This window comes from Lottia gigantea (assembly GCF_000327385.1).
Source record: "Lottia gigantea unplaced genomic scaffold LOTGIsca_146, whole genome shotgun sequence".
Taxonomy (NCBI): domain Eukaryota; kingdom Metazoa; phylum Mollusca; class Gastropoda; family Lottiidae; genus Lottia; species Lottia gigantea.
In genome coordinates, this window is record NW_008707735.1 from 439,547 (window position 1) to 458,767 (window position 19,221).

At 34.3% G+C, this 19,221-nt stretch overlaps 4 protein-coding genes across 4 annotated transcripts; 3 read left to right on the forward strand and 1 right to left on the reverse strand.

The window, feature by feature from the left end:
• Positions 1-512: 512 nt before the first annotated feature.
• On the forward strand, positions 513-1,520 carry LOTGIDRAFT_56916 (hypothetical protein; the record flags this gene model as incomplete). The annotated part of the gene is made up of 4 exons (XM_009050191.1): positions 513-616; positions 822-945; positions 1,126-1,293; positions 1,416-1,520. Coding segments are annotated over 4 exons (501 nt in total), but the record flags the coding sequence as incomplete, so codon positions are not given.
• A 6,328-nt stretch (positions 1,521-7,848) lies between these two features.
• LOTGIDRAFT_140328 (hypothetical protein) lies at positions 7,849-8,463 on the forward strand (the record flags this gene model as incomplete). The annotated part of the gene is made up of 1 exon (XM_009050192.1): positions 7,849-8,463. A coding segment is annotated over one exon (615 nt), but the record flags the coding sequence as incomplete, so codon positions are not given.
• Positions 8,464-10,735: 2,272 nt separating this feature from the next.
• Positions 10,736-14,910, reverse strand: LOTGIDRAFT_225644 (hypothetical protein; the record flags this gene model as incomplete). Its single annotated transcript, XM_009050193.1, has 10 exons — positions 10,736-11,760; positions 11,904-12,063; positions 12,280-12,428; positions 12,776-12,906; positions 13,259-13,337; positions 13,580-13,658; positions 13,986-14,055; positions 14,227-14,281; positions 14,446-14,482; positions 14,840-14,910. The coding sequence occupies 10 exons, from the start codon at positions 14,908-14,910 to the stop codon at positions 11,593-11,595; spliced, it is 999 nt and encodes a 332-aa protein (XP_009048441.1). The 3' UTR covers positions 10,736-11,592.
• A 306-nt stretch (positions 14,911-15,216) lies between these two features.
• On the forward strand, positions 15,217-18,672 carry LOTGIDRAFT_200623 (hypothetical protein). Its single transcript, XM_009050194.1, has 4 exons — positions 15,217-15,341; positions 15,888-16,151; positions 16,466-16,509; positions 16,830-18,672. The coding sequence occupies exons 1-4, from the start codon at positions 15,291-15,293 to the stop codon at positions 17,281-17,283; spliced, it is 813 nt and encodes a 270-aa protein (XP_009048442.1). The 5' UTR covers positions 15,217-15,290; the 3' UTR covers positions 17,284-18,672.
• Positions 18,673-19,221: the final 549 nt, after the last annotated feature.

Genomic DNA, 19,221 nt, shown 5'->3' on the forward strand with positions numbered 1-19,221 from the left:
TTTTTTTTAGTTATTTGCCTTAATATATTGATATATTGATAATACAAGGCTATCATACAAACCTACTGTATTTCTAATTTCAGATCTGCCACGACATCGTCTGTTATAACAGCTAAAGACAGTCGTTTAGACAGTGATTCATCCTCTATAAAATCAGTCAGTGATGCAGACGGACAAGATCTCTCTAAAACAGAGAGTATACATGAAGATATACCAGGTAGGGAGGGACAGATACTTTCTTAAAGGGTTATGGTTGGTTGAATATTTGTGCTGGAATTTGACAACCATTAACATTCTCATGTGTAGTTATGGGAGCTGAAGTGGCTTGGAGAGTAAGAAGTTAAAAAACATTAGGCTAATGCCACTATTCTGGCAAAATATCACTCATAGCACACTGCATGGCGTTGCCTATTTTCATTAGATCAATCAGGTACATAAAAGTAGGACATAAAACTTCATTCATATTGTTATTTTTAGAAGACTACACCCTATCATTTGATGATTCTATAACAGAAGATGAATCTTTTCGACAAGTTTTACCGTCTGAGAGTCATCGTAAAGAATTAAAACGGAAACAGAGTGATGATAGTTTTATGCAAGATGATGGTAAGAATTGGTGTTTCTCCCTCGTGTTACATTTCTGATGAATTAATATCATACAAAGTCCTAAACTGGTCCACCATTCTATCCAAGGCTTTGTCTGAAGAAACAGATTGGACATATTGTTACCTTGGCATTGATTGGACGAAATCAAATCCCATAATGCACTAGAATTGCTCTAGTAATAGTAAATCGATGTCATATCTTTCAGCTGGTACGAGTCAACTATCTCTAGGAGACGTGTCAATGTCCTCTCTATTTGTAGGGGGCGACACTTTCAGTAAATTTACGGCCGATATGGTCAGACAGATGATGAAAGAAGAGGAACTTCGTGCCCAGCATCAGGTTAGTTTAGTTGTCATAGAAACGTAGTGAGGCATCAGGTAAAATTCAAGGAAATTCTTTGATTCAAATCTCATTATTTGTACTTGCACAGAGTTCAGTTGTCATAGAAACACTGGTTTGGCTGTTGGGTACAGCTTTCATCTAACATTCACTGTAACTTTTTAAATTTGTTTTTCCTAGGCTGCCATGTTGAGAATCAGAGAGACAGCACTGAAGAAGAAAGCTGAAACTGAGTTGTCATGGTTACGACAACAGAAGCGCCATCTACGTGACAAAGGAGCAGACGACGTCCATCCCCAGATTAAAAAGAAAGAGAAGATTGTTCTAAGAGAACTTCATGAGAAACAGGTGTGGATTTTATTCAGTTTGTGTTTTTCTTTTAAAAGTAGCCTACAATATTCATTTCACTAATTATTTTTGAAAATAAAAAATCTATTTTATAATACTCTATGAATTTTCTGATTTTTCAGGATGAAATTCGGCGCCTACAGGAAGCTAATCTGCAGACTAGCCGAGAACGACAGAATGTTTTAAAACAACAGGAAGCTATTGCTAAAGCTCATCAGAAAAAGGTACCAGTTTTTTTTTAGATCGTTGTTATATTTTGACTGATTTAGACAAGTTGAAGGTCATATGCTTGAGTTTCAGATTAAGGATCAAAAGTTGGCACTAGACCATCTCACAGAAGCACTGGCACTGGCATCAGAAGGTTTGATGATTTATTTTGGAATAATTAAATGATATTATTTGATATTGTAGAGAATGACGAAGTTACAAGAAGGTTTAAAGAAATTAACTGGTAGACTAGGTCGACCCAGTGATATACATACAGAAGACGATGCCAGTATAGTAAGTTAATTTACCAAAATTTAAAATAAAAATCAACTTCCAGAAAATATTGTATAAAGTTATATGATTTAGTTAAATTATTTATTAATTTTTCTTAAAAGTGACCCAATTTCAAAGAAAAAAATTATGGAGGTGAAATTAACCATTGTTTTAAACCCAAAATTCAATTTTTATGCCTTGCCCTGTGCTTTTGGTTTAATTTCTGACTAAATAGGCATCCGATTTTGAGCTAATTAAGTTCCTAACTTTGATCTAATGAGCTCATGACATGGATGACCTGTTATTACTAACTTACTTAATAGTTTGACAGTGATCTTTCTAATTTAACTGATAGTACTCACAAGTTATTACAACTGACATGAAATACTCAATGGTTTTAAATCTAGTTTTAACTTATACCTATAGTTATTGATATGACAGTAGCCTACCTGGAGGTTGAAATGGCTTTACAGTATTGTAACAGACTTCGCCAACTTGATAAAGATTTTTTATATATCCTCTGTATTCATTATGTACGATATATTTTATTAAGTTAAACACAAAGTGATTACATAGCAACTTTTTAAATTGTTTATTTAATACTGATTTCTTAAAATGAAGTAAATAATTTAATAACAGTAACTAAATTGAAAGTAGTAATTAGCTAACAAGGAGTGTGAAAATATCGATTGTAATAGCAGTAAGCCAAGCTAGAGGATGTAAAGATTAAGTGTTGTATAGATTTAAATTTTGTGTTTTACAGCTCGATGATGCCTCTGATATAAATGAAGATATTTCAGCCAAAGGTAAAGAGTTTATTTCTATTTTCAAAAAGTTTAAATTTAAATATTTGTTCCCTGACTAAAACAGATTGTAAATTTTGATCCTGTTGATTTAGGAGAGTCATAATCTATAGTATTACAATATGACAGTCTATTTGAGTTTCACTATAACAGAGAGTTCTACATGATACACTTTCATTGGTTTAAAATAACTTCAATAGAATATACGGGATAAAAACTTGTTAGATTACCATGGATATTAAAAATATCAACAACAACAAAGCGAAATTGTAATCTGATCTAATTAGTTGTAGAAGAGATGTTTTAGTTAGTTTATGATTTACGTGATATTTTGTAGAATACAAGTCTGATTCTGAGATCTACGGAGATAAAACTAATAATAAAGTATCAAAGAGTGATAAGAGAAAACTGGAGAAAAAACAACAACTTTGGTTAAATGACAAGTAAGTAGAAGACATGTTTATTTTAACTTCCTCATGAATTAAATTCAATTGATGTTTTTCTCTGTCAGTGATATAGGTTAGAGGGCTGATTTAAAAAATACTTCTAGTGTTACTTGCTGTACATACTAGGCTAATGTCGTTGTCCTGGCAAAATTTCCCTCATTGCACACTGCATGACATTGCCTGCTAGCCCCAAGAAAACTAGATCTCCAGTTATTTAATTTTTAGATATTTAACAAAAAGAGAAATCAAGTTACTAAGTCGTAAGAAAAATGCTGAGGAATTACTGGCGTGGAAGAAACACCTTGACGATCAGGAGGCGGAGGTCTTTGAGATGGAGAAGAAGGCGTTGGATGCCTGGCAGAATGAATCGAAAGACGGTGCCAAGGGGAAGAAATCTGAGAAAGTTGCTGACAAGAAAGCAGACAAGAAGGCAGAGAAAGTTGAACCAGCCAAAGCTCCTAAAGGTAGGAATATTTCGCCTTGATGTTTGATGGAGGTTGATTGCCTAGTTTCTCAATGATCTCTGACATTTTGAAATCCTAAAAAGAGTAGGCTCATGCTGCAGTTTCGACGAATATTCTCCATAGCCCAATGTACAGCATTTACTTATCTCCATTAACTCTATTAGGTTCAGAATAATAAGATGTTAAAACACAATTTCAATCAGGAAATTTTAAACCATATTTGTTTGTTACAGCTAAATCGAAGCCACCAGCCCGAACAGAAAGTGAAAGTATGATATCAGAACAGTTGAGTACAGTGAAGGACGATTCATACTCTACCAGTCACATGACACCTCACGATACTCGACAGAAAACAGACGAAACTGAGGTCAAGTCACAACCAAGGTCACCGAAAGATAGTGGAAGTGATATGTCTATACCTGAAGAAGTTCCGTCTCGGACGTTATCTTCTGCCACTCCTGACAACAAACACAAGTATGTTTAATACAAATTTTTTTTTTTTTATATAATCTTTTGAGACACCATCTTAAAATACTACTATGTTTAAACGATTGGTGAGTTCAGGATTCATGGAATCAACGAGAAATTCAAAGACAAGTTAGAACAGGGTTCAGAGTAACAGAATTCAATATGGCGGAGAAAGGTATAAACAGGTAAATTTTGAATGTAACATATCCAGTTCCTGAACATTCAATTGATGCCTAGTGACAGAATTGGTAGGGACAGAACCTGTTCAGAAGTCACCATTAAAAGGCCACTCAGGAGGAATCGTACTTATTTTTGGGGAAAACCTAGAAACAATACCCAATTTGCTAAAAAATAAAATTGTGCTGAGTTTTTAACATGATTTATTTTATTTTTAGAGTGAATGATTCTAGTGATGATACGATAGTAAACAGTTCAGTTAATGAAGAGTATACTAATGACACGTTTGAAGAAACAACAGCTAGTCGTAGTAAACGTAAACCTCTCGGTCGTTATTTACCGTCTGGTTCACCTCTACCATCACCATGGTCACGACGTACTGGTTCCGAGAGCGAATCAGAAGACTCTATTTCTCATACAGGTATTAGCTTATTTTATACGTCACATTAAAATATAATAAGGTTCTTTTAGAAAAAACTGAGCTGGGGGATTGTGTTATCCAAAAGTTAACCCCAATTTCTAAAACTTAACTGTCCTGATGAGGATTGAGTATCTGAAACCTCTTTAATGCAACTATTTATTTTAGATACGGTATCAGATACTAGTGATTATGAAGGTCGTATCAGACATCTGAATGATGAATTACGCAGACGACGAAAGGAATGTGATCTGTTGAAGAAGGCAAGGAAAGCCAGAAAGAAGGAGAAACTCAAGGCTCAAGAAGAATCTCTGAAGAAACAAGTTGAGGTATGGTGGTTATTGATTTAATGGCAGCCATCTTTTCATTTCTACCTCTATTTTGCTATAAATGCTCAAATTTGATTTTATATGAAAGAAAATACTTTTTATATTTTTTCCTTCATTTAATGGATTCTTAATTTTGAATTTTCTTCGACGCGTAATCTGAAATATTTTGAATTTTTTTATAGGCTTATGACAACTATATCAACCAATTAAAACACGAGCAGAGTGACCTTGAACTTGAACCCAATAAATCTGTCGTGAAGCCGTTGATCAAACATCCTAAATCGAAGGTCAGACAAGAGGAGGTAACTCCAACCCGACAACGTGACACAGAAGGAAGTTTCTCGTCAAGTTACGAAGATACAGTCAATGGCTCGGATTCGGCTCAGAATTCTCCCAACTTGTCTGATAGTAGAGGTAAGTCAGAAATTATTTAGGAGAAAACTGCAAAATCATTTTCCAAATCTTCAAATTTAGCATCATGAATGTGATTTGGGTTGGTATTTTTGAGGCCAAGGTAGTGTTTATATGCACGTCTCATTCTTATTACTTATTCTTAATTTTATTTTAGAAACCTGTAAAACATCACCATTGCTTGACAAGAAGAGTTTCCTTGACAGAATTTCAGAGGGTAGTGAGTCAGAAAAATCGGTACCAAAGCTTGCTCAAAAACCTGAGGTCAAAGATGGTCAATCTCAATCCAGTGTGTCTGAAGTCATCGAAGAACTTTCTGAAGGCTCAGAAGTCACAAAAACTGAATCAGGAGTTCTTAAAATTGATATTGAAAAATCAAAACCAATGGAAGATGAAGTTGATTTTACAAAAGCAGATGATGACGCCTCGTATAGTTTGGATTTTACAGCGTCTGCAAGTTCCCTACATACGAATTTGAAACCATCGCTTAGTGCTCGAAGCGACAAAAGTGCTTCACGAATTCTTTCACCCAGGGATGATTCAAAAATTTCTGAGGTCATCGACGAAGCAATTTCTGTCCAATCAGATGCCTCGAAATCATTAAAACTTGATGTAACGAAACCGAAAGAAGGGGATAAGTCGGAATCTAGTGCAGCAGAGAAATCAATTTCGCAAGCTTTGACTGGAATTCAGGAGTCGGACAGCGAAACAGACTCTCACGCCAAATCTCACCACACTTTGTCCTACTCTCCGACAGTGTCCAGACCATCCAGTGGTACGGAGCGATCTGTCGCAAGTTCATACGGCGTCAACTTCGAAGATGAAGAATCAGAACGAACTGTGGAATCAGAATCTGAGTCAGAAAAGACTCCCGTCAGATTACCTGCTCGAGGTCATTCTCAGGCTTCCAAGGTGGCTAGTCAAGTCAGCGAAGAAGACATTTCGGAACACATCTCCGCCAGTTTGCCCTCGCTCTCAGAAAAGAAGCCTGCCAATCATCGTGATGATTTGACTAATAAGGATTTGGATGATTTGCTGGGAGAAATCTCGGAAGATGAGTTGACCCCCCGTGTAGCCACGCCTTTAATTGGTGATGATGAGAACAGTGCCTTGCTCCTAACAGATCCCTTGGCAGAATTCCAAATCAACGAACCTGTTTTGGTGTGGGGACGTAAAAAGGGCAAGCTCTTGTACAAGGGTAAGGTTGATTTTGCTCCAGGTGTCTGGGCAGGAGTTGAATTGGAGCACCCGGACAACGACCAAGATGACGTCTGCCAAAAATATTTCGAATGTCGTCAAGGTCATGGAGTGCTGGTTGCAGGAAGTGACATCAGTACTGTACCAGAAGGCATGAAATTTGAAACCAAGCCAACAGCAGACGACTCTTTGACCAGTCAAGAAGAAGGGTCAGCGACTGACAGTGACCTTGAGAAGGTCATTAAAGATGCTGCACAAAACGTCCAACAATTTGATTCGAAACCCGAACAACATGATGTCGAGGCATTGGCTGATAAATTGACCAATGAAATTGCTGCGGAGATTATCGTGGACTCTGTAGAGACTATGGAAGGAATTTCCAACAAGCAAGCAGCTCAAAAGAAAGTCCCACCCCCCACTTTACCCAAACCGAAGAAGCCATCGGAAGCAGACATCAGTCCTCAAAAAGACGGATCTGAATCACCAAAATCAGACAAAGCTGCAGACGACGTTATGAATAAATTACTAGAGAATGCCATCACTCAGATGATTGACATCCGAAATAAAAAACGTGATAATAACCAGTTAGTGAATGGAGAAACACCATTGGTCAACGGTCATCTTGATTCTAGAAGTGACCAATCAGATTTGGAAGAGGACCTACAGAGACCTGGTACTCCTAATTTAGCTGTTGTAAGAACTAAGGTAAGTGGTGTGTTATATCAAACAGTCAATAACTTTTCAAGCTTTAGACTGGGCTGTTACAGGTTCCTCAACAGTTGGAAATCATTTAAGAGTAGGCTAATTCCGTTGTCAAGGCCCAAACAGGTGCCTGTTTCATTCTATTTCATTTCATTTCTAATTGAGATCTTGGTGGAGATATTGAATGAGAACTGTGCCTATCTATGATGTCACTTTTCACTATGATGTCACTCTCCACTATGATGTCGCTTAGTTACGACAGGAAGTTCTGACAGCCAATCAAATAGTCTGTATGTTATATTTCAGGAAGTACAACAGCTAGATAAAGATTTATTATCTCTTCTGGGTGGTGAAGATGATGAAGATGATGATTATTTTGAGGAAACTCTCGGAGTGGCCAACAATAAAACTCAACAAGCTGGTAGGTTTTCTCCTCTATCTTTAATCCCTTACATCCTTTAGGTTGGCTGGCAAAATTAATTGAGGCAAATATAAAATAACAAAACATTAATACACAGCAATTTTCGGAACTAAGGTTCACGAGGATCCTTTCTACCTTTCTGCCAAATATTGGCACTTTGTAGTCATTTCTGCCCAGCAATTTGAGAATTTTCTTTATCTATTCCAGGTATTATTCCAGCCCTCCGTGAAGAAGAGCAAGAAATAGTATATGCTGTACCTCATGATAAATCTGAAGTTGAGGCCATCATCAATGATTCTATAGATATATATTGGAATTGTCGCAGATGTGGGGAACCTTTTACAGACGTGACGCCACCCGACTCTTTCTTCAAAACTGACCAATCAAATCTCTCCATGGAGCAAAAGAGTGAGAAAACGTATAAAAAGATGTTGTTTGATTTAACAGGGGAGATAATTTGTGATATTTACAGTCAGGAAGAGGAAGTTGTGCTTCAGCCGTATGAAAAACCTAAACGCCGCAGACAACATTATTTCAAAGGATATGCGCCACCTACAACGGTTGATGAATTACGACCAACTGTTCATAAAGCTGTTAATGACATACTTGGTGTGAACGGCATGCGAAAAGCCGATCGCGTTAAAAATAAATTTAATATTCGTAAAAAGAAAGACAACGTTGATAATATTTTAACGTTACAATTACGCGAGGAAGAGCCCGACTGGGTCGACTACAACGCAGATGAACTTGATGTAAAAAATGCATTGGCTGATTCCATTTTCGAAGTTTTATTGGCTGAAACGGTAGAAACGTGTTCAAAAATTCATGATAAGAAACTGAAAAGAGTGTCATAGTATAGTAGTTGCGGAAATATCTAGAATGTTTGTCCATCAAAGATTTGAAGTAAATTTCCTAAAGTGCCTTCAATTCTGTGAAAATAATGACAGTTTCGTTAGAAGCAGGGCGAAAACTTTGAATGACTTGTTGCCATGACAACAAGAAAAATGGCCATTATATACTAACCTGCCATAGAGATAATACTTGTCTGCCAAAAAATTTATTTCTATTTTCAAATTAATGGATACCAAAAAGTGCCTGAGCTGGCCAAATCATCGTTAGTGCCAAGGGGAGAGAACTGGAAATGGTGGACTAATATTGCTAAGTTTGAAAATTTCAAAATGGAATAAAAGTGCCAAGAAGATTGTCTTAATGTTGAAATTATATTCACAGTGTTGAGTTTTGTGATGTTTTTGAATTGAATCAGAAAAGAAAATGGAAGACCAAATTAACTAAACTAAATGTGAAACTGGTTATGGAATGGAATGGAATTTATGTATTCAGCTAGATAAACTAAAAGTAAAATCAACAATTTAAAATAGTTATCACAAGCTCGTGTGTTGAATTTAGAGTGGCAATTCAAATCCTATGACTAAATCACATTTAAAGACTGTATTCAATGTAGCCATAAAAAAAGGGTTTTTCAGACACTTGGAAGAAATAAACTCATTTGCGACTGAACAAAGTCTAGCCTGTTTGAAATTCATGCCTTTCATAACTGGAATTTAGGGCTATTGAAAGACTAGGTTGTTTTGTCTTCTATTTTGGAAGTATGAAATGGGATGGAAAATGGAATTTGTTTGATACCTAAGTGAAAACAACTCACTTGCGAAGTGAATTCTGTGAAAACAGCCATTTGTATGAACTGAGTTTAAAGACTCTGTGAAAAGAGTTCAGCTTATTTATCATGTGTCCAGATATTTTGTGTATCTTTACGACTTTATGTTGCATTTGAATTATCAGTTAAAATGTTCGTTATATTATGAAGTTTTTGTAGAATAATTTTTGTAATTAAGAAATTAGTTATGTACATATCTAAATTTATTTATTTTTATATTTTTTTGTATGTTTTGAGAAACTCTTTAGCAAGATTTAGGGGTGAAGTCGAAAACAAGATATTTTACACGACTGGGTATGATCCAAAATATAGACACGAACAGTTCACTATATATTTAGTTAGTTTAAATAGTAACAAACATAATAGAGAGAAACAACTGTATTTTACAAGGATAATAACTTAGGTTCACAATTCAGAATCCTGTCTGCCAGCTTGTCCTTGGACAAACCTCTTGGCATTGATCTTTCCTGGATTATCTGTACCAATTTACCCCCAAGACAACTGCAATCATGAGAGCTTTGTCTTATAAAGTTTCTATTACTATTGATTCTACCTCAAAATAAAATGTATTGAATTGTTTGTGTTTATGTTTAGAATTAAACTCTGATGTATATTAATGGTAGTGTCTGACTATACTTAGCTTTCTTATTTGTTCATATATCCTTTGAGAGCTATTATTTAGCAATATATACTAATAATATTCCAAAAAGAGTAGAGTAATAGCCAATGCTGCCATTGAAAATTTGCTGCATTGCATACTGCATGGTTTGGGTAATTTTGTCCAGGTCATTGTGTACTGCATGGCAAAGGCATTGTCTTACTAGCTTAGTAATGCCATTTCATAATATCATTGACCAAAGCAACAATATTTTCCATCCAAACATAGACAAAATGGATACGAATTAGTGCCTTTTCTTTAATTTCTTACTGTATTGATTTCAATCTCTGTAATCAAATACTGACACTGTATTGCCTTCAAATCTGTGTTAAAAATTACCAAAACATTATCTGGTGATCTGAATTTATAAGTGTCAAACTTTATCCTAAGCTAAAGTTTGGTCCTAGATTTTTTGTGCTACATTGCCATGATGTTATTTTGTATCCAATATTGGAAACAATCCGTCCAAATTGTAAATGTATGATTTATTACTATTGTCTATTATTTGTAAAGATCTGTATTATTCCCTATCTGTCTACAATCTGTATAATATTGTCTATTCATTCTCCATTAAATCTTCAAACTATTTCAAATTGTTCATATCTTTAGAGTTCTTAATGTAGGGACTCGGACTGAACATAGGTCAGTTGTCTGAAGATCATATAGCGTGAAACTCTGAATAACAACATCATTCAAGTTCTGTTGACCCATGAAGAGTTTTTATGGATTAAGAATTAATGATATATGATACTATGTATTTAATCTTGCTGAATTAGGAGATCAAAAGAATTTTATTTAAGTATTTATTTCCAATGTGAAATAAGAGTTAACATAGTTTGAAAATAATTTTATTCTTCATCTTGATTTAACTATAAACTATATACAAAATAACAAATTATATACAACAATATTGCTTACTAGCAGATTGAAATAGAAAATAATGTTACTTCTTAACATAACTTGCTGTTCTAGCAAAAAGATTCAAAACATATAAATCATGAGATCATCTGAATTGATTAATTGAATTGTTATTTTGGTTTCTTTTCCAAAAATTTCTCCTACTAGTCTTTAGCAATGAAGGGAAATAAAAACGAAGAAACGATCTTAATTTTCAGAAATCTTATTAATCAGAAAAGAAAGAAATAATTATAATTTATAAGAATTTTTTTCTTCTAAACCTTTTCCAAACAACTTAGTTTCTCAATGATCTATTTTTATCAAGCTTGGCCAAACCTTGGTAGTGATTTTACAAAGATAAATTAACGTTCTCGAGGATCCTTTCTACCAGCTGGTCCGTGGTCAAACCTCTTGGCAATGATTTTAGAAAGAGGACAACTTAGGTTTTCCATTTCTTAAGTTATCTATATGAGCCGAGTGGATGCAAGACATCAACGATTTGTAATGGATCCTGTTTGGCACTAGCTGGTTCTTAACCACCTGTCTTGATCAAAATAAGCTATAGAAGCATAAAACATGATTAGATTGTAAAGAGACCTCACATAATTGGCTTTAAAATGGTAACAGAAACTTTTTCACAAATTTATTATTAGAAAGATTCAGAGAGGAATGTTCATATCACATTCAGGAATAAGGCTGCCTTTAAATCAAAGGGAGATAATTATACAGTCCTCCATTGAGAGTTATCTCCCATCATCTAACTGCTGCTTGCTGACTGGCTATTTGTTGTTTTAAGCTGATTTCTTGTTGGTGAATACTATCTTGGTCTAAATCTTCGTTGCTAGGGTGCCATAATTTGTGAATTATCCGTTCTATCATTGGGGCATACACTGAGTGGGCAGGAATGACATTTTTGTTGAGCTGAAATGAAAAGGTTCACATGATTTGACTGCTAACAATGACATAAGCCAGATTTCTCTGAAAAAGGCCTGACATCTTTTGAAGCTTTTGATCAACAAAGAGTTGCTGTATGAAAAAGGTAAGTACAATTTCTTCAAACTTACTTGTAGAGCATCTAATACGTCATACAAAGTTACGTTTCCCTTCTCACTAGAGGGAGTGGTAACCATGGAGATCTGTTGAGCAGCGCTGGCTTCTCCAATCTCTACTGGTGGACGTAAACAGGGAATTTGATTGCCAGTGACAGACAGTTTCGTTCTTTCTCTGGAATTCAAAAAAAGAAAACCTGAGACATAACCTTTTTTTCAAAAGGGCCGTGGTGTAGGCCAAGCCATACAAACACTTCCTTGTAAAAAATTTGCTCAAACCAGACAGGAACAGCATGCAGTAATGAGGGAAATGACAGATCATTTTTCAATGTCAGCCCCTACGACCTGACGAGGTTGAAAAATCCAAAGTTATAACAAATAAACAACTTACTCATTCAGACTGTAGTCATGTGTGAGATGATTCTGTCGTAAATATGGATTACTGACATTGCCACCAATAGCAAACGGGAATTTATTATGACGTAATTTATACCCACTTCGTCGCGATAATACTGTCGTTAATATATTCTTTAATTGTCTCTAGAAATAGATCAACAAATACAGTAAATAATATATAAATAACAATAAATGAAAAGTAACAAAGGGTCCAAATTGTAAAATGATTCTAGAGAGGTTTTCTAAACTATTGATGTATGTAAGGTACAGTGATAGCAACATTTTTCCTCATTCCAATTTTCAGCCTCTCTGTGGTTCCTGCAATTCCACTAAAAAGTGTTTCATGAGGTAGTTATCAGAGAGGTCCTTAGATATTATTAGCAGCTTTATTGATAGTGACGTCATAAAATACATAGTTTGTACAAATTGTTGGCATCAGTGGTAACATATTAGTTGGTCCTATTCAAAAATAGATTGATATAAACACTTACCTCTACAGCTTGAGACATGAGTTTTACGCAAGATTCGTTAACTTCCTGTAGCCCCGCCTCCCAGGCACAAACTAACATTCTACCATGTATCATAGAGTCATCAGGTAGCAGACCCTCTCTAGCTGCAAACCCTACAAAAATAAAGATTAGGGTTTAGATTTTAATAACCATTGTACAGTCAAAAAAAAGCCACAAATGTCAAAATAATCATACCATCTTTTGGATCTGATCAACCCTTTTGAAGTCCTGCATAAAATATCCACAAATGTTCTGATTAATTCACAAAGGGCAGTTGTATTTGGCATATATATAACTGAATTCTTTTATGTTCCAATCATTTGGACACATCATTGTATAATACATAAAAATTAATCTCCAAGATTTAGTTTTATTGCTCCTGACTTTATCACACATTCAGGACCAGATTAAGAGACCTAATTATTGTCCATTCTACCATTAAAGCTAGCAAGGATATTTTCTTACCTAGTCGAGGTTCATCTTCAGTAGATCTAATATTAACTGTAGGTATATACTGTACTGGGTTGACTGGACAGAATCTCTGCTGTAAACAGAATAGACAGATCAGTTAAGTTACAAAAATGATGCTGAAACTAACCCGTCGCATGAGATAATACAATGACAATAGGACAAAGATGGAACATTTAAAACAGCATATATTTATTGCTATACATAAAAAAATATCACATTTACCTGGCTGAAAATTTTAAATTTGTTCAAATCTAAACTATCAACAGAGCTGTTTAAAAACTTTATGTTTCATTAAAGAAAATAATTCAAACTTACAATAAAATCAGATCTGCCATCAGGATGTTTTCGTTTTAATTTTCCTTTTTTAGAAAGTTTTACAGGCACTACCGATTGGCTTTTACTTGATGGATCTTTGGATACTGAAAGGTATAAATATTAAAAGTTTAGTCTTTATACTTTGTGTTTGAGAAAAGATGATCATACCCTCCATCACTTGTCATGTACAACGATACTAACTTGATATTATTATCCCTGAGCATTATTAGTTATGTGAACACTCCAAAAGAGATGCCAAGATGGCAGAATGTACCTTGCCATCTACCATGTTACCCACAATCCATTATTAACTATTTGACAAACGCATTACAAAATGGCATTAGGTGTTCCAGAATGAGCCACCTGTCTGAGAAGTTATAAGAAACATAAAGAAATTTGTATCAACTTACTAAGTGTGGAGCCCAGCATCTGACATCTTGATAAAATAGCCAGTAAAAACTCATTGTGTAGATGTACTGAAAATAATATTAACAATTTATAAATATTGTTGGCAAACAAAATGAAAGGGAGTCTTACGTCCTACTTTTCTGCCAATGTTTGTGTTAATGAGGATTGAACACGCCATGCAGTGTAAAATGAGGGAAATTTTTCCATATCAGATTTCAATTCAGTGTATTCAAACTGACCTTCTTCTGGTTTTAATAATTTTCGAGATTCAAAATCAAAATCTTCTTTAGAGATCTGAAAGATGAAAAAAAAGCAATCACTTTTATTATTTAATATCAAAATATTCGTATTGTGAATATTAATACAAGTTTATTCTTTGAGGAGAGAAAGGTTTCAGCTACAAACAAGCTAACAAGTATGTTAATTAAATTTTAACTTATAATTCCAACTCTTTTTACCTTTTGTTTAAACCAGTTCTTCAAATTCTGGAAATATCTAAAATAAAAGAAAAACAATTTTCAATATAACAATATAAAAATTATATTATAAAAGTTTATATGTTTTAGGCATTTTCTCTATGGAGTGTGTTAATATTTTCACCACTGTATTGGGGTATATTGTGGATTATGCCTTGATTATAAATTGTAAAATTTCAAATTGGAATAATTTTACTTAAATGTTTGTTTTGATTGATATAAGGGGCCTTGTCAAAAACAGGAAATATTTCGTTTTTCAAATGTCACAAGTTTGATCGTAAATAACTCAAATAACAAATTTTCTATGACAATTTCAGACATCTTAATTGATTAAAGATGTCTTCAGACACAAAAAGACATATGTAATAAATCTCACATTGTCAAATTGTCCCCTAAGGCCTCGCCTAAATTTCTCCGAGCGGCGTTGAGATCTATGGGGGCTGCCATCTTTGCCCCGATCTTTGACGGAAACTGACGGAAAGTGTCGAAGTGGATCTCGCGATAAACGTATGAAACGTGGCAAAGGGGTTTTCCACCGAATTTACTCCCTCTGCGCAAAAATTCATCTGAATCATTTCCGACTGCATTCACTCGAAGATTCTTACGAAATTGCAGTGAGTCTTCTTCCCGTCATAGGTTTAGCTGTTGGGTGAATTTTAAAACTTGCCATTTTCTTTTTAATTAGTTTTTGTATCAATCGAAAAAAATATAGAAAGTTTACAGGGGAGTAAAAGTCATTTGCATAAGAGCCAACCTTGACTTCCGGTCAGTGAATTTGTAGTTTACGTGGCTGCAGTTAGCAGAGAAAAATACACAGTTTCGGCAAGATGCCGAAGCAAAACGAATTAATGGACAAGGCTGAAGATGTCGCTGATCAGGTAACTATGCATTGGTTTGAATTTGTTTTCTCAAAAGTCATTTCTAACCTCTGTTCTAGGCCAAAAATGGTTGATTCCAACTGACATTTTGACATGACATTGGCATTCCTGACGTGTTAGTCAAGTTCCACTGCCACACTGACAGCTGCTTATGACAGTTGGCACTGGTACCTTTAGTGGTACCTTTCCTTAATGCTCATGAACAATTTGAAGCTCTTATGACACCTATACACCTTTTTTTGCATTATTTATTGCAAGGGATGCGATGAACACAATATGTGACTAAATTTGGCCTGTGATTGTGACCAAGTGTTTCTTGTAAATCTTGTTGTTGCATTTACCAAACCAAAGTCCAATCAACAAATGAGATTTTGAATTTTTAAAAATAGACAGCAGATGATAATTATTAGGTAATTGCAGTCTAATTTAATGAACTGAATTGACTGAATTCCTATTAGTGGTACGGGTAGGATATGTTGCGTTCAGTATGTTTTGCTGTTATTGGCTTTTTTTTTTAATACAAATCGTATTTTTTCTATTTTGTAGATTTTACGACATTCGAAACACGTACTGCCTCACGTTGCCAGATTTTGTTTAATTTCCACGTTTTTAGAAGATGGTATTCGAATGTGGAGTCAGTGGGGTGAACAGAGAGATTATATGAACTCATCTTGGGGTTGTGGATGGTTTCTCGCTAGTCTCTTTGTGTTTATTAATTTAATCGGTCAGCTCGGAGGTTGTGTTATGGTTTTAAGTAGACAGAAAGTCACCATTGCCTGTGGAATTTTGTTTGGAATTATTGCTTTACAGGTGGGACATCTTTTCATTTGAATTTTATCATCAAATATGGTTTCCTATTAAGCTTATACCTCGTAACTCAAATCTTCTTGAAATGCAATTTTGTCAATATGCGTCATTAAGTGATGTGACTGTTTAGATGAGTTTATTTTTAAAACGAGGGGTGTTTGAGGAACTGAGAAGCTTTTTTATTGACAAATACCATCCCCTATGTCTTCATTAATCTTTGAACTAGTATTATTTTGAAAGTTTTGTCTTCACGGTTGTGGAATCCATATAGTTAATTATACATATATTTAGTATTTATTTTAAATTTTGAATTTCAGACGGTAGCTTACAGTATTTTATGGGACTTAAAATTTTTATTAAGGTGAGTCAAACCAAGTTCTTGTAAATTTTCAGAAACCTGTTCATTATAGAATAGATTAATATCTGTGAATATAAAGAGAATAGTTGTTAAAAAAACATTCAGCAAGCTTTTGCCCTTTCGAGTGTGAAAAGTTAAAAGTGACACCATGTTATTTAATTAGCCCATTCATGTGAGGAAATGTAAATTAAAAACTCATTTCATTTCATAAGCTAATAGTGTACTGAAAAATAAAACATTATGCTCTATCTCATTACAACAATGTTATTATTTAAACTCTTCCACTTCACAAAGTTTTAACCAAATCCAAATTTTATTTCCAGAAATTTAGCCTTAGCTGGTGGAGTGTTGCTATTATTAGCTGAAAATAAGGCAGAAGGAAAGAGTTTGTTTGCTGGTTTACCTTCACTGGGAGAAAATAATCCCAAACAGTACATGCAGCTTAGTGGCAGAATATTACTAGTTCTAATGTTCTTAACTTTAATTCGATTTGAAATGAACTTTTTTATGCTTCTACAGAATATAATCGGTACAGTTCTTATTTTGGCGATTGCCGTCGGTTTCAAAACCAAATTATCTGCATTAATATTAGTCGTTTGGTTAACTTGTTTGAATTTTTATTTCAATGCATTTTGGAGTATTCCTGATTATAAGCCAATGCGCGATTTTCTCAAATACGATTTTTTCCAAACATTGTCAGTCATTGGGGGTTTATTGCTTGTTGTTGCCTATGGCCCTGGAGGCGTCAGTATGGACGAACATAAAAAACGCTGGTAACGCAAATATATTTAGGTTTATATAATACCATGGTTTAAAGCAGATCATTGTTTATGTATGTTGCTAGGTTACATTATAAATAACCTTGACATTGCCATGGTAACTATCAAGGTCAGTCTTCTGTTAGATTTTTTTTGTCAATGATTTGCCTCCGACAACGAAATTCCAACATGGAACTCAGACTTTGATTATATATATTAAGGGTGACGGTTAATGATATTGAAAGAATATTTCAGGTTGCCATGACAATCTATTGTTTGTTTCTATAGAAAAACCAGATCTGCTGTGAGAGTGGTACGAAAATTGTTGCTTTTAGTTTTATCAAAATTTTCTTTGTTTTTTTTTTTGTACCCTACAAACTTTCTGTATGAATTTCATATTGTCATCTGATATAGTGTATTTAGTATTATTTATGGGAAATTCGTTAAAAATCTCAAAGCAAATTAATTAAAAATCGTTTATTTTTAGTAAAAAAAAACAAAACTTGAAATAAAGAGTTAAACATACAAATTCGCAAAGTATATGGTGTAGAGCCCTTTTGAAACTGTTAATTGTCATATTAAAACAGCTGTCCTGATGAGGATTTTATATCTGAAACCTACATCTACAGCATAGAATAAGCTCTTGTTATATAGAAATGCCAAAAATATAGTTGGAATGATTGTTCATGTACCGTGTAACATTTTTTGATTCTAGTCTGATAATTTGTTCAATTTGCCATCAATTCATAAAATCACTTCAATTTATAATTTTTGCATGTAAATTTGTCTTCAGTGTGAATGTATTATGTATGGTGTTCAATATCTTTCATTCTAAACTACTACCCTCAAACCCACAGAATTTAAGATGTAACTTTTTCAGTGCTGGCACGAGATGGGTAATGAACTTACAATGCCGTCAATTATGATATGTCAATCCCTTGAAATTGTCTGAGGTAATAATTACAGCAAATACATATTAGCCATGTGAACTCTCTTACAGGGATGCTGAGTTGACAAACCTAAATACTAAATAAACAATATTAGCTATGTGGACTCTCTTGAAAGGGATGTCGAGTTGACAAAACAAAATTCTACATAAATCATTATGTTGATTCTCTGAAATGGATGTTGAGTTGACAAACCCAGATACAATAAAGTTTTTCAGCTATGTGGACTCTCTGAGGATGTGCCCTTCCTTAATAGCAACATTGTATTCAAGAGACATATTTCAACTCAATGCTATCTTTACAGATATGAAGTTTTAATTTTGAGTGAAACTGGGTATATATGAATGTGTATCCCCACCTCAGACCCCAGTAATTCAGTTTGGCATTACAATAATGTAAAATTAGATATTGCCAAGTTATTGTAAACAAGTTGTAAATAAATAAAATACAAAATCACTTGGAAACCTCTTTTTTCATCAGCTCAGTGTCTGGGTCAGTACTTCATCACCTTACATCACCAGCTGGAGTAATCAATGAGGCCCTGACAGTAAGCTAGGGTATGGCTGTTTACTGTATTCACCATCTTTTAGTCAGCCTTAGCTAGGGTCTTATTTTTGAAGCTAATATTTAGATTTCTCTTAACGACCTGTACCACATGATACCATATTAAAACAATAATTATTCTATTGTTATAGAAATAATAGACTGGCTGATAATTATTATATTCATTTGACCTATTATTATAATCAGTAACTGTGAAAATGGTTTGTGGTGCTAGAAAGTAATAAAGACCAGCTGATAACCGTTGTATTTAAATTATCAGAAACTGTGAAGTTATGTTATGGGGTACCAGGAATATAGTATATTATATTAAGCTGGTATCTCACTTAATAAATGATAAATTAGATAGACACATTGATAAACAGCTGTTACCAATAGAAACAATAAAATACTAAATACACCAGCTGATAATAATACTATTAAACTCACTAATATATATGACCAGTAAC